General features: G+C 41.4%; 1 protein-coding gene across 2 annotated transcripts in view; it reads left to right on the top strand.

Annotated features, from left to right (window-relative positions):
• The first annotated feature begins 1,510 nt into the window (after positions 1–1,510).
• TMC5 (transmembrane channel like 5) overlaps positions 1,511–14,691 on the top strand; it is a 28,880-nt gene continuing 15,699 nt past the window's right edge. The window contains exons 1-4 of one of the 2 annotated variants that reach the window (XM_074840880.1): positions 1,511–1,609; positions 11,362–11,523; positions 12,086–12,285; positions 12,690–12,794. In XM_074840880.1, the coding sequence (XP_074696981.1) occupies positions 11,450–11,523; positions 12,086–12,285; positions 12,690–12,794 (379 nt within the window). In that variant the 5' untranslated portion in view covers positions 1,511–1,609; positions 11,362–11,449. Of the gene's footprint in view, positions 1,610–3,413; positions 3,538–11,361; positions 11,524–12,085; positions 12,286–12,689; positions 12,795–14,691 lie in introns of those variants that run through there. The other variant, XM_074840881.1, reaches the window with a different exon arrangement.

The following is a 14,691-nucleotide window of genomic DNA, read 5'->3' as shown; positions in this document are numbered from 1 at the left end:
GGTCTCTGTGTCTCTTTGTTAAGAGTCCCCCTTATCTCATTCTAGGAGTTGCCCAAGTGTCCACTGAAGGCCTTGAGTCTGCTATCAGTGATTTTCGTAGGGAGCCTAACGAGTGTTTCAATCTTACCTAAACAGACAAAGGGACCTAAGGAAACAGTTGAGAAGTCAGGAGTCCTTGAGAAACAAATGAAGCAAAACACAAGCAAAGCTTTGAAACAAATGAAGCAAAGCACAAGCAAAGCTTTCATACATCACATCACAGTTTTAGTCTTAATAATTGTTAGAAATTCATTTGTTTGAGCCCTTTCATTCCCTTTCAGTGTCATCAGCTTAAGTATGTGATTTTTGAATTGCTTTATTGGCAATAAGAATCTAGGTGGATAATCAGTTTTCATAATCAAACCATAAAATGTTATTGATAAAAATGTAAGTTCTCAAAGTAATTTAGAGGTACGTGTTTATGATCAGTAAGTTGATGTATTACTGGCAGAGGAGAAAGATATACCTTAAGGGGAGTTGTGAAATACCGAGACATGGATTTAAAGCACAGGAACTTCCGTATTGCACTGAACTACTTTAAAAAAAACCCAACTCTTTGTAGGTATTCTTGCCTTCATGCTGGTAGATTGGCCTAGAATATAACTAATACATGTTTTAGCTATTTTTCCATGAGAACAAGCTGTAACTTGCCCTCATCCTTCAATAAGTCACTCTGGAGGCTAGTACAAGAGGGCAGGAATTCAAGCCTATTGCTTTTTTCCCTTCTCCTTTTCACAGATCTCCAGGATGATTTTTGCAAGGTGGGATTTTTTTTATAGCAAAGGCTGGTGCTGTGTGACTGCAGCCCTCCCGAGAGGCTGGGCTGTGCCTCAGCTTGAGAGCATCGGCGTGTTTGTAACAGAGCTGGACACCTCCGTGAAGCCCGCTTACATGGGTGATTTTGGTTCATTGGTTGAGCATTACATTTCATGGGCCTCATTTGAACAACTTCCAGTTGATCATTCCTGAAAATTCAGGAGATGGAAATTGAAACCCCTTGGTAGCATTACTGAAAAATCATTTAGTATTGTTCAGCATTCATGCTAAGTGTGTGATTCATATGCCAGATAGGCGTGTATATTGCATCACCAGAGCCTAAGTACCCTCTTTTATTGGTTCCTTGAAGCCAACCAAGCGTGGGCTGTCTTTGTGTGTGTCTGTGAACTTGTGGTGTAAGACTTCCCTAGGGGTGTCATCTGGGGTGGCAGTTTTGCTTTTTATTTATGTTCCTTTTCTTACCCCTAAGAATACAAAGAAGAAAGATAATACACTTGCTTATTATTGGACTCTGAAACTCCGTGTGATAAAAAAGTATTTGGTTAATGACCCCATGAGAACAAATTTAAATAAAGATTAGAGGAATTGAAACACGATTGACTTCCCCAGGAATTTTGCGAGAACATTCTCCATTCTTTTTTTTTCTTTTTCAGTTGAGAAAGCTTTTTAGACACTTGGAAATGTTTCAATGAATTTTATGGATGACAGCAGTCCCAGGTGGGAAAACAGACATGCTGAGGAGGAGAAAATGGATGATTCTGCCAGAGCCTGACAGTCACATGCCGGGAGTCCAGTAGGTTCCTCTCGTGCATTATTTGTCCAAGGTACCATATTCACAAAAGCAGAAGTTTTCAGTCTGTGCTAAGCATGGAAACCAGTGCTATATACCGGTTCTGATAATGCTGGAGATCCCTCTGTCACATTTAGTAACACCACCACGTTTCCAGGACACTTTCTCTTTCATATGGTTCCTCTTCATAATGTCACAACTCAAAAATGCTTCTTAACATTCAGGGAAGTTTTGAGTTATTATTTTAACTTTGGGGGGGTCTTGCATTTGACTACCCCCATGCTTTACCCTGTGGCCTGTGCACACACAGGCAGCAGGTCCTGGATCAGTACATGAGATCTGCAGACAAGTCATCTGCAGTCATGCCAGGAATGTTGCTTTGGGCAAAATGTAATCTTAAAGTAGTATTAGAAAACTTCACTTAAATCCATGATGAATGTGTCTGGTGCAGGATAGACGTGTTTTACCTAGTTTAGGAGCTGGGAAAGCACTAGCCATTTGGTAAAAGTGATCCTCAGCCATTATAACAGCACAGCTTCTGAACACACAGCAGTTGGTTTGATATCAGTTCCCCACTGGCTAGTGACGGTGCCTTTAATCCAAAGGTTGACAGGAGTATTTTTCATTTGTTTGTTTGGTTTTTAATCTTGCTGACAAGAGAATTTACTTAGGAATAGGTGCTGGAAGTTTTAAGATGTGTGTTTTTCTGGGGAGATAAAATATGCCAAAATGGTGTAACAAGCTGTATTAACACAAGTGACTGGGGTTTTGTGATTCTGTACAGTATTAGCAAAAAGGAAAAAAAGTAATGGGCAGACCACAGGTCTTGGGACAGCAGAGCCAGTCTTACTTTGTTTCGCTTTTCACCTGTACCTGTCCCGGTGGTCGGTTCTGTTTGAGAATGCCTCTCTGTTCAGAGGACAGCATCTGCCTTCGGGTAGGGCTCTGGGCGCCAGCCTGGCAGTGACTGTCGGGTGGAGGGTGTGCTGGGGTAACCCCAGTCCAACTGGCAGCGTTCAGCTGCTACAGAGTACTTAAAGTAAGGGAGACCCTACTGAGCTGCTCTGGGACAGAAATTCCTTCAAGAGGCACCACCCTGGCACTTCATTGGCTTCTCCGCATCACACCCTGCCTGGGGCTCAGCTGAAACTTTGTCCAGCCTATAGTTGTGCCAATGTCTGCTTGAAATGAAGACATGTAGGGAGAGGGGAAAGACAAGAAAAATCAGTGCCACACTAAAGGAGTTCCTTCTGGTCCCTACAGGGTACAGAAAGACAGGGCTGGTATTAAATTTGCTGTCCAGGAGCTGCTAATTATGGCATGTATTAGCCTGAATCAGCTGGTTTTTTCACCCCTAGATGAGCCTTCCTGTAACACAAATAAAAATATGTGAGGCCAAGGTTGCTCTTTATCTCTGCTCTACACATGATCAATCCAGGTATAAAGGTAACAACACATCATTTGTCTGAAAACCATTTCTCTCTGTCCTTTTATTGTGTTATTGCGATCCATGCCAAAAGCAAAGCATGTTTTAACTCATGGAGGGACGGAGACTGAGTATCTTGGCGGTCAAACAGAAATAAAACAGCGTGTTCTACAGCAGGTAACACGAAAGGACTTTCCCTTGTTTTCTTTTCCCTCTTCGAGCTGTGGGAGCAGGAATTCAGCTTCCCCTCTCCGGGGGGTGCAGTTAGTGCACAGCCCGTTCGGGGGGAAGGAAGCGAAGCCGGCGGCCGCGGCGGCTCCCGCCGCACCAGGGACAGAGCCGCCACCGGGAGGAGCTGCCACCGGGGCACCGGGTGGAGCGGGCACCGGGAGGAGCCGCCACCGGGGCACCGGGAGGCAACGGGAGACGCCGGCACCGGGGCAGGTGCCGGTTTCTGGGCGGACGCCGAGGCAGCGGGCGCGGGCAGTGCGGAGCCGGGCAGCAGGTGAGGGCTGGGGGCTGCCGCTTCGGCAGCGGTGGGTAGGGCTGGAGCTCGCCGCGGGCTGGAGCTCGCCGCGGGCTGGGGCTCGCCGCGGGCTGGGGCTCGCCGCGCTCCGAGCCGGGTCAGCGCCAGCTCCCGGACGGCCGCGCGGGGCGGCGGTTCCTGCGCGCACCTGGCCTGGAGGAGACCCCCGACCGCTGACAGGCGACTGCGCTTTACTAATGCTGATTTAACGATAGAACTGTTAGGGCCGGGCTGCCGGTGTGCAGTGAGTCAGGGGTGTACGCGGCGTCTGCTCTCCGAGAGGTAAAGAGCCACCCCGAGCGGTGCCTGACCTTGGCACCAGCCCCGCTGCAGGGCAGCTCACTGCTTCATCGCCCCGGTACTCAATAGGATCTTCTGCTGTCTTCAGCTGGAAGGGTTGGTCCCATGGGGGGGTTAACAGCCACCTGGGGTGTTTAGCCAGTGTGGTGTTGCACCAACCTTGCTGGGATCACCAGCTTCAGCGTGACATCTCCTTTCATGTTGGTGTAGGTTGCGTGTTGGAGGCTGCTGACAAGTGAATGGATGTGGCACTGCATTTTCCGAGAAGCAGGTTGTGAGTTTTGTATGTTAGGAGAGGTAATGGGAAGCCAGAAGTACTTTTGTATTAAATAGGTGTGAAAAATCTCAGGTTTAAGTATTCATGTTCTCTGTGGTCAGTCATTCTGTCACTCCCTCGGAACACACAGGCATACTATGTAAAAACCACTCTATTTTACTTCAGTCTCAGCATTAGTTTTTTTTTCCTTTATGCCCTAACCTACAAAGGTTGAAACATTTCTATGCAGAAGATTAAATACGCATCTAAAAGCCAAAACTTTACATCCAAGTTTTTATTGTCAAGCTTCTGTTCCTTAGTAATGCTCTGATAATTATGCAAACCTGCAAGCGGTCCATGGTACTGTGTGGGAGCTGTGCTAACATACACTTCCACTGACCTGGTGTCATTATGGTCTCCTCTGCCAGTCCTGGGACCGACATCAGCCTGATCCTGCTCCGTGTAGCAGAATCAGCCAGTTGGTAGCTCTAAAGCCGTGTTCAAGGGGTGATAAGTTCAAGTGCAGGTGCCATGTGAGTCCCTGCCCACGCAACACAGATGTGGCACGGGGTATGGATAGCAGTGGGCTGTCTGTGCTAAGCAGTGTAGTTGAAATGGCACCTGTTTCAGGCTGATGTGTCAGTACTCCATCCAAAGCTCTCCTCCTCACCCCGAGTAAGCTTGTCAGGAGGACTTTCATTCTTGCCATGAAAATAGTGAAGCGGTGAGGTGGTATCGTATGGCTATATGACCCAACATAACATGAACTAGCACTCTAGGGCAGTGTCCCCTTTCACTTTTTCTGTGAAAAAGCCTCTAATTGTGACTTGTATAGTCCATAGGTTCTGTATGTTCATTGCAGAATAGAACCCTAACATACTAACATGTTACACTGCATTTTAACGTAGCTGCATTTTGTCTGGAAAAAAAAGAATTTGGTTTATGTGAAAATTTTTGTCCAACAAGTTGAAAACTGCATATAAGGACTTTGCAGAGTTAGGAGAAACCTGTGTCAAAACTGGATCTCTTTTCTTCTGACTGGTTCTCCCCAGCCATTTTCTAGCCTCTTAGCTGATTTGCTAGAATATTGTGAATAACTGTTGTTTTCCCTCAGGATCATCTTAAATGCTGCTTGTGCAAATAGTAATGAGATGACAATATCCTAACAGGAAGTTAAGCTAGAAATTACAAACAGAACAATGCCCTTTTTTTAGTTCAACAACAAGCCTGTTTATTCTCTAAAATGACCATATGTGTAGTTTTCATAAGCTTTTCCAATTGAACTTGTAACTGATACTGCTCATTAAAGTATAATTTGAAGGTTGCATTTAAACTGGATAGGTATCCATTGCCAGTACAGAATAAACAAAGCTTTCTTTTAAGGCAAAACATTAGAACTGTTCTAGTAAACAGTATCTCATGCCTCCAATAGACCTGGTGTGGTAGTCTGCCTTTCCACTGAAAGCAGAAAACTAATTCCAAACAGGTACTCAAAAAATGCTTCCTTTTTTTTTTTTTTTTTTTTTTTTTTGTAACCAGACATTTCCTTCACGTACAAGCAGCTGGTAATGTTGGTTAATCAACAGACTTTAAAAACTTGTTTCACAAATCAAGATTTAGTCCTGCTGTATGCAGGGAACATGATAAGTCTGCAGTTTGGAAATTTAGTCACAAGACTGACTTGCACTGGTATGAAGTGATTCTTCCCGTAGCCTTTTTTTCCCCATAATAGTCAGACTATGAGCTAGGTAATGTCTTTCAAGTGTTAAAGAAATAATGCAGAGTTCTGTTCACGGTTTCTTGTTAATCTTTCCTCTCTCTGCTAGGTATACTGTTCTTACTCTTCAGTTCCCTGTGTCTAATTTTAGTGGTTATATATCCCTGATTGTTCCTCTTTACCCAGTGCTCATAGTTTTCCCAATGGATTAAGTTTGCAACTTGTGGTCAGAGTTAAGAAAATAAAAGTAACAAAGCAGCAAACAAAAAAGAGACTTGCTCTCAAAGGGGTTGCTGAGGAAAGGATTAGATAATACAAAATCACTGTGATATGTACTTCAGTCCACAACAATTGCTATTCCTTGGGGCTTTTTGGGTGGAGAAGCAGAGATTTGTGTGGTAGATTAGGGAGAGTACTATGAATTCGCAGAATTAATGAAGTATCTGACTTTTCATCCACTGCCATTAAGCAAAAACTCTGAAGTGTGTGCCACATCTTTATGACACTGTACTGGGCACTAAAATTTAACTATATGTTGTAATGATTTTTTGAATGTTCCAGGAGCATTTTTATAATAAAGGTGTCTAAACTTAGGTGAAGAAGTAGAATCCTGCTTGAGATACTGCAAACATGAAGTAGTTGGCAGTCCTTCTCCAAATGCCTTATCTAAGTAGCCACAGGTGATAGAAGGGATTTAACTTGCAAACAAAGTGAACAGGATGAAAATATTGTAGTCTTACTATATGGGGAGGAGGGGGAAGAAGGAAATTACAAGAGGAATATTAAATGGAAAGGACAAGATAAACAAGTGAGAGGGTGCAAAAAATGGATAAAGAGCAGAGGTCATGACACTGAAGTATCTGGGGGCAATGGGAGCAGCCAGCTGAAGGCAGACATTTATCGATGTGTTAGACAGACACTGTTCTGCCAGCTTCTGCCAGCCTGCCTGGCTATTCTCTGCACCCCACTGTCACCAAGAGGAGCTGGGGGAACAGGGAGGATGGGATCTGAATTCTGGTAGGTAGCCTTGCACTGTAGGGCTAGGAGGTGCCTGCCTTTGTGAGCTCGAGATCCAGCAAGCTGTTGGGAGAGAGAGCAGCATTGTGACTATAATGGGGATGTTGTCACTCTCCCCTTTCCCTTCCCAGTTTGGTTGTCTGTCCTTTGCCTATGCAGTAGTAACCAGATGAGTCTCTAGTGCTACCACATGTCGCCTTGCACTGGGAAGATCTTTCATAGCAGAGGCACAGTTTACATTGCTGAAAATGATGGAAGGTCTATAATAACAAAGTTGACGTTGACTGCTGTAACTGACCCTGCTGTCATCAATAAAGCACAATGGAAGGCTGGTAAGAGGTGGTGTTTGTTAGTGCAGACTGGGTACTTTGGCAAAAACTTCCTTGTATGATTCATGCTTGTTTGGTTGCTAATATGGCAATTAAAGATCAGGGTTTCTTGAGTGTAGTGTTTGATTAGTGTCAGTTCACAGGCTCTTTAGAGTTTCTGAGAGGCTTTCCTGGTTTGTTGCAGAAGTGTTGAAACTGTTGGGATTGAGACAGTGGAAGAATAGTGGTCAGTACTGGAACCTAGTCGCTGATGCAGCATGTAATCTACTTTTAACTCTCGTCTGTGTCTCAAACTCACTTTTGGCTTCCAGAAATCAATCTGATTTCTTTCAGTATGAAGCTGTGTGTAACATGTTAAACAGGACAGGGTTTCCTGACTGAAAATAACTTAGGTAACAGTGAAATCCAGTCCGGTTGTACCCTAAAAAACTAGAAGATCTTTATGGAAATAGAGCACATTCAACCTTCTGAATCAGTTCTTCCATTAGTTCTATTCTCTTTGTTCAACACTATTGAGTCAACTATGATGTAGTTCTGGAACTGTTTCCGTTCTTCTTCAAGATTCATGTGTAGAATTTACTTTATGTAATCCTTTTCACTGAGGGGTTACAGCAAAAGGACTTGAAGGTCTGAGTGGCTTTCTTGAAACCTTATATCTGAACAAAGTGCTGTTTTATCAAGACATTCGTGTTTGATTTGTATTCTAAATGAGAATTAGTGTCTATAGCAGAGAATTACCTGTACAGGAATGGATGAAACTAACCTGGAATATTTTGTCAAGGCTGTTGGTCTGTGACGTGAAGGCAGTTATATTTCTGGGAAATGATCCAGAAACATGAGTCTGCACTGCTTGGAGTTTCCTGTTCTATATCATTACAGTGTGTGTTGAACAATTTAAGCAGAAAACACCCCTCTCCACCTATCCTGTAACTTATTTACATATCGATGATTATTAAACCCCCTGCTCTTAAACACTTCTGTCCTCCAGAGGAGGAACACAAGATTTGTCTAGTTGCTTGCCAAAATCCAAAATGTCATCCAACAAATGGACACCATTCTGCAAAGGGAAGATTTGTCAAACTCTTCATTTCTATCTTTTTTTTACAAATGATCTCTCTTCTCCAGCTATTTATTTTTTTCTTTCTGGAAAATAACTTTTTAAAAGGAAAAATAAGTCTAAATGTCATAGCTTTTCCTGGAACTATGGTTTACTGCATCCCATTCAAAAAGAAGAAGGAGATGGTTTAGCTTAAGCATTATCTGCTTTGGGTTTCCAATGAACTAGGACTGGTCAGAAATTTATATACTGTCAGCCCATCAAACCCCAAACCAAACCTATAATGTAAACATCTGACTTGATAAGTAGAGTTTCTCACGATCTTTGGGCTTGGGGTGGAGGAAGTGAGTGGATTGGCATGCTACCTGTACACCCTTGGCATGCTACGTGTACACCACTGGCGTGCCATCTGTGCACCCTGAGCATGTATGCTCATACGTACCTCCATCCCACCCCACAGCATTTAGGTACCAGGTAGCCTGGTAACCTTTGAGTGGCTACAGCCGCAGTCAAGAAACATAGGCGTTATCCATGTTCACGTTCTTGCTCACTCCAAATGCCTCAAGGTTTGGGATCTAACCCTCTCAGGTAGCAAGAGGAAAATCTCTATTTTTTTCAGAAACAAAATGCAAAGATTTGAATTTGCCTCAGTGTACATGGGGACTTTATTTAAAATCCTTAAAACTTTGGGAGTGGAGAAAAAAACAGAGTGGCCTCAGACACTGGATTCAGTGTTAGACTGTAAGTGTCCCTGTGGATTTTCATAGAAATCCTGGCATAAAGCGCATCTTAAGACTCAAAGAAATTAAAATGGATAATGATGAAACCAATAGACAGTCCGTCTTGGGCTTATTGAGTGTCTTAGCAAGCCTTTATGGATATGCTTAGAGGCCTTTAAAATGAGTAAGAGAAAGAAGAATGGATGTATTTGTTAGTCAGGCTGAACTGTTCCTTCTGGTTGGTTGCACTTTAGCAAGTTGGTTGATAGAGCTGGTTGATGCTGCCTACCAGCTTGCTTCTGGGTAATGCTGATTCTACATAACCCATACTTTTCCATCAAAATATCCATTCTCTCTACAGTTTGAATGAAGCCCGGACAAGTTGATGAGCTGTTTAGATTAGTGTTCAGGTTTCCAGCTGCTGTGCTGGCAGGCTTCCCAGCTTTCTGGGTGGCTGAGTTGAAGTGAGTTGGGTTCCTGGGAAACCAGTTAAAAAATAGAAAAATGTAATTTTGCACACTCTTCAAAGGGAGTCGTCTGAGAATTTTCTTACGCTGAGAAAGTAATCTTTTCCTCTTCAGCTTTTCATTACAGTTTAAAATGTAAAATACTTTTATAGGGAAATTTAGTTTTCCAAGCAGCTCTTTGCAGAAGACCGTGATTATCTTTTTCAAGAATTGTTTCCATGCTTTTTAATAGAGTACAAGGACATAATGTACTAATTCCTGAAGAGTTTGTATAAAACTTCATATATATTCGAAGTTAGTTCTCAAGAGATCATCAAGAGCTAAGTGGTTCCTGTCAAAGAAAACCTACCTCTCAGGAGATTTAAACTTCCCATGACTTTTATGTAAAAGCCTTAGATTCCTGGGGTGTTTATTGGTTTTCTTTGGAGATAAGGGGAGGAGGGTCTGCTAATTACTTTTCTGAGTACATGAGAATCTCACTCTGTCTCTGTAGGTGTGAAATTGTTGCCTGAAGAAACAAATTTAATCTAGGGGAGACTATGTTTATAGTTTCTTGTTGGCAATAATCCACTATTTACAGAAGGGATGGGTGACGCACCATATATTCAAATTCCCTGGTATGCTTTTTTTACTGAATGTTTGCTGAAGACGTGGACCTCGCAGTGTGCTTCATCATGCTATAATGAAAGTGTAGACAATGTTCTGACTAAAAAGCAGGACTTTGAATTCAATCAACTACCTGTGTTTATATGCAAATCTCTTTGCAAGTCAGTGTGCAAAACCTGGGCAGTATTTTACAACTGTATGTCACACTGCAAGATTTCAGACTGTCTTCCAAGTTCTTTAGGTGTGTAAATGACACAATAGTAATCTAAGAGCTTCTTTTGGCAAAAAAAGATTTGACAAGCCTTCAGAAACTAGACACTGTGCAGTTGCCCATTTTGAAGATACTTTTCCTCATGTGATAGTTCCTTTACTGCAGCAGAAATCTCAAATAAAAACCACTGCAGACGGAAAAGTTGGTTGAGACTGTACTGTTAAATGAGATTCAGCTCTGCTTCGCTAGGAGTGGAGCTGAGGTAAAAGCAGGGTCTGATAGGTTTTGCCACATGTGTTCTTTGTCATTTATTTTTTTTCCTTCCCTGTTGTTGAATAGCTTGCCAGCTGATCAAACTTGGCATGGTGCCTTTAAGAACAAATGCTAAAAATTGCTTCCTTTTTAATTTTGGGTATGACTTTTGATTAATTGCAAGAACTGCCTGTTTAATTTGGCTTCTGTTTTTCCAGTATAAGGTTCCCTTTTCACTGATTTATCTCAACTTCTGTTCGTTAAACTCTGACCAAGTCTAGTTTGCTTAAGACTAAAATGGAGCACTCTATGACAAATAGAGCTAAAACCAAACCTATTTACAGGATCAAGACATTAAGTCATTAGAAGAGCTCTCATTAAGAGTGGATCTCTAAATAATGTCAGCTCTGTACATAGCAGTGGTCCAGTGGGTCCCTTGTTCACAACTAAGGCTTAGAGATGCCACTGCTAGTAAGGAAGTGGCCAGACTTCACCTCCTCTTTGGTTTTGGACGTGTGGCATTTGGCTTTTCCTGTATGAGGAGGAAAAAGAGAACTTATTTCTTCTTCTTAGTCTTTTGACATGCTTCTAAAACCTGGTTTCATTGTCAATGCCGGGGAAGACTTCATGTGGCACTCCAGTTCCTTAGTTTTGTACAGAGCTTACTATAGAGAAATATTAGTTCCCATTTTACCTGCAACTTCTGGTGGACCCTGATTTCCCAATGGTAAATAGCACTAAGTTAGAACCATTTCTGATTTATATAATTTCATGTTATTTGTTAGCAGGGTGGCAAAGCGTTCTAGCTAAGATGCTAAAATGAAATTGCTTTCTTTTAATTTTGTATGTACATGCATCTGTTTCATAATTAGGTCTGTCATCAGTCTTCCCATGAACATATTAATGAAGCAGTAGAGACAAAAATAAGGAAGATTTCATCCCTCAAAGCAAGGATTAGTCATGTCTTATCATTACAATGAAGCCTTTGAAAATCCAGACTACCACTTCTCAGAGACACTGGAAATTGATAGAAGGTGAGTTAATTAATTTTGCTGTTGTGACTGTGCCATAAGAAATTAAATTCTCTATTTATATGCAGGAGAAACTTCTTCTCCAGAGTTTTAATTTGTGGAATTCTTTTAATCCCTCCCTTATGCTTGTATTCAGACACAAATTTTTAAAGCTGTTATCAGGAAGGCAGCATTCAAGACAAATGGTGTGTTTGCTTTTTACATGTTAGATGAATTTATAAATTAAATGTATCTTAGGATTTATGACATAGTGTCATAGATATTTTTTAGTTCCAGTAATTTTCCCAATGCACTGTAACCTTGGATGTTCTCTTTTTCCAAGCTGTTATATCTGTTTAGGTAGAGTCCAAGATAACTTCAGGTGGAGAAAAGTTTTAGTCTTTCTAATTCAGTTGATGACCAAATCAGAATTATCATGCTGGAGTTCTGAATACAAAATACCTCTCAGTATCAGAGTTTGTTTTATAATGTACTCAAATTTGATGATAATAGGTAACAATTTATTAAGGATATCCATTGAGAGTTGTTGTGGCACTCAGGGTTTTCCTTCTTGTTACTCACACAGGAGGAGTTCTCAAAAGAATCTGTTCTCTCACCAAACCCCTGATGATTCTTCACTGCATGATTCCTATGGAGAACACAGTGGAAGAGGACAGAATTACCTTCCGGCCATACCAATGGCCTCCTTGAGACATGGCTCTGAATACAGAGAAGGTTTACCAAGAGTTAATGTCCTAAGCAGAAGTCCATATGGAAATTCCATGGGTATGTAATTTTTCATATGAACAGTTTATGGAAATGCTGGAACAAATAATGGCTTACTCTGTCCTGAGGGAGTCCTGCAGCTCTGGACAGGTCAACTGTATATATTTGTACGTGGTGGCAGTGGGGTTTTTTTGCTTTTTTCCCAGAAGTAGTTCAGGTGTTATATTAACAGATGGATGTACTGTCTGTTGTATTAACAGATTGATAAGTACTGACTTATATAGACTGCATAAGCTGTTGAGTACTAGGACGTATATTGGAGTGAGATAAAGGAGTTTTGTTAATGGTATATATTGCTGTGTTTGCAGTCAAGCAGTCTCTGGTCAATAGGGCTGATATTCTCTGTGTGTAAATAACCCATAGCAGTATAGAACTTTCTGTATAAGTCTAATTCCCTTCTACAGATAATCTTTCCTTTGAACCTGAGCCAGAATTGGCATACAGCCCCCCTTCTACCTTCCATCTGCTGGATCGCCCCTCTGCCCACAGAATTTCCAGTGTATCAGAAGGTAAGACATAAGGATTGTGGTGCATCAGAATATTGCATGTCAGTCTTGCCCTCCATAAAATAATAAATATTTATAAGCCTTCTGGTTCAGCTATGAAGATGTTCATGTAATAAAAGGAAATCATAAAACATGATTTTTCTTTTACTATCCTATGTCATTGTAGCTGATTTTTTCAATATCTTTCTGAAGGTTGTGGTCTTTGTTTCTTGAGCAATGACAGATACAATGCCTACCCATTTTAACTCAAACTCTCTATAAGTGGGTCAACACAAAACAAACCTACATAGTTATCTGAAGAGACTCATTGTACAAAGAAATAAGGGGAGGATAGGATGCATTTTTGAGACTGTCTTTAGTTAATTTTTCACTATGTTGTCTCCATGTAAATTCTAGACTATAATAGTAATTAGAGATTTATATTCATGAAAATACAGGAGGTCTGGAATAGTATTATCTGGGTTCTGTTTTAGGCTAGCATAGTAGTTTATTGTTCATGTTCGGAGTAGGAACTGTTCTTCCCATATCGTGCAATTTTACTGCTACAATCAGTTTGGTTCCCGTCTGCTGCTTCTGGAACGTAATTAAGAGCTGTTCTCCAGAATTGTTACCTAGATGTGCTGAAGGAACCACCTCTCTGTGACCCCAAAGTGAGGGATTCTTTTTTTTTTTCTTTTTCATCTTTAAGAACATGGTCTTTAAGTTAAGATCTGATTTGGCAAAATCCTGTATTCATATTAAAAAGCAATTATTTTATTGGTACCTGGAAATGCCTCACTCCATGAGTGACCATAGAAATAGGACATTTCCACATATTAACTATCCTGCACAGCTTTAATACCTGCTAGGAAGGAGAGGTGCATTTCTAGTGTAATCAACTAGAGGATAAATGTCTGGGTGCTGAAGGTTCAAGAAGTACCTCCACAAGGAGACACAGATATTTTTCAGATTATTTTTAATTGCTACACAGAAAGTTGGCTCAAAGTGGAAATGACACTAACGTCAGGGAACCATTAGATCTAAATAGTAAATATAGTGAAGGAGCCTGCACCATGTGCATTAATTAAGAGGCGCACCAGTCAGTTGGGGTCTTCTGCACCAGAGGGTTGAGCTCAAAAGGGGGATGTAACATTGCACAGACTGGCCATTAGCTTACTGGGAAGGCAAGGCAAGGAAAGGCGTGGCTAAACTCATCTGCTTCATAGCTGGAAGGCAGATGCATTTAAGGAATGTAGTCACTTGGGTTTGAATAATTGGATGAAAGAAGATTGAGAGAACAGTTGCATTTGGGCCCCAGGGAAATAGGAGTCTGGTATATATAACTTATACAGCAGGGTTGAGTGTGATTCTAAAACAGTCCCCCTGAAGTCAGTGGAATGATTTTTGAAGAAAGGACCTGTCTTCTGGGAAGAAAGTCTTGAATAATCAATGTGTACATTTATGAATGGGTTAGATGACACAGTTTTCCATGACAGCTGAAGACTGGGCTTAGTACCTCTTTTCCAGCATATATCTGAAAAATGGCATACGGTCGTCGAGCATGACCAGGAAAGAAGTGAGTGGGGGAGTATATGTTTGCACATAGGTAGTGAGATTGAAGGGTATACATTTAAGTTGTTTCTGTGAAAGTCAAATTTGAATTTCTTAAGTCAGTTTGTCAGCAGTATCTGGGCTTACTAAACAGTGCATGTTATTTAGATAGCTTTATTCAGAGACACAACAGAAGACCACCTGATGAGATCTTCGTGACTTCTTCCAGCCTGTTTGAAACTGATCCAGTGTGCAAAGAAGGTAGTTTAGATAAGTAGTTCAATATTAAATAGCATCTTGTACAAGGATGGTGTATTGATTCTGTTCTTGATTTATCACCAGAATTGCATGTAGTCTTTCTGTGATTATG

The sequence above is a fragment of the Strix aluco genome, chromosome 15 (genome assembly GCF_031877795.1).
Source record: "Strix aluco isolate bStrAlu1 chromosome 15, bStrAlu1.hap1, whole genome shotgun sequence".
Taxonomy (NCBI): domain Eukaryota; kingdom Metazoa; phylum Chordata; class Aves; order Strigiformes; family Strigidae; genus Strix; species Strix aluco.
This window is presented reverse-complemented; position numbering and strand designations above follow the sequence as displayed.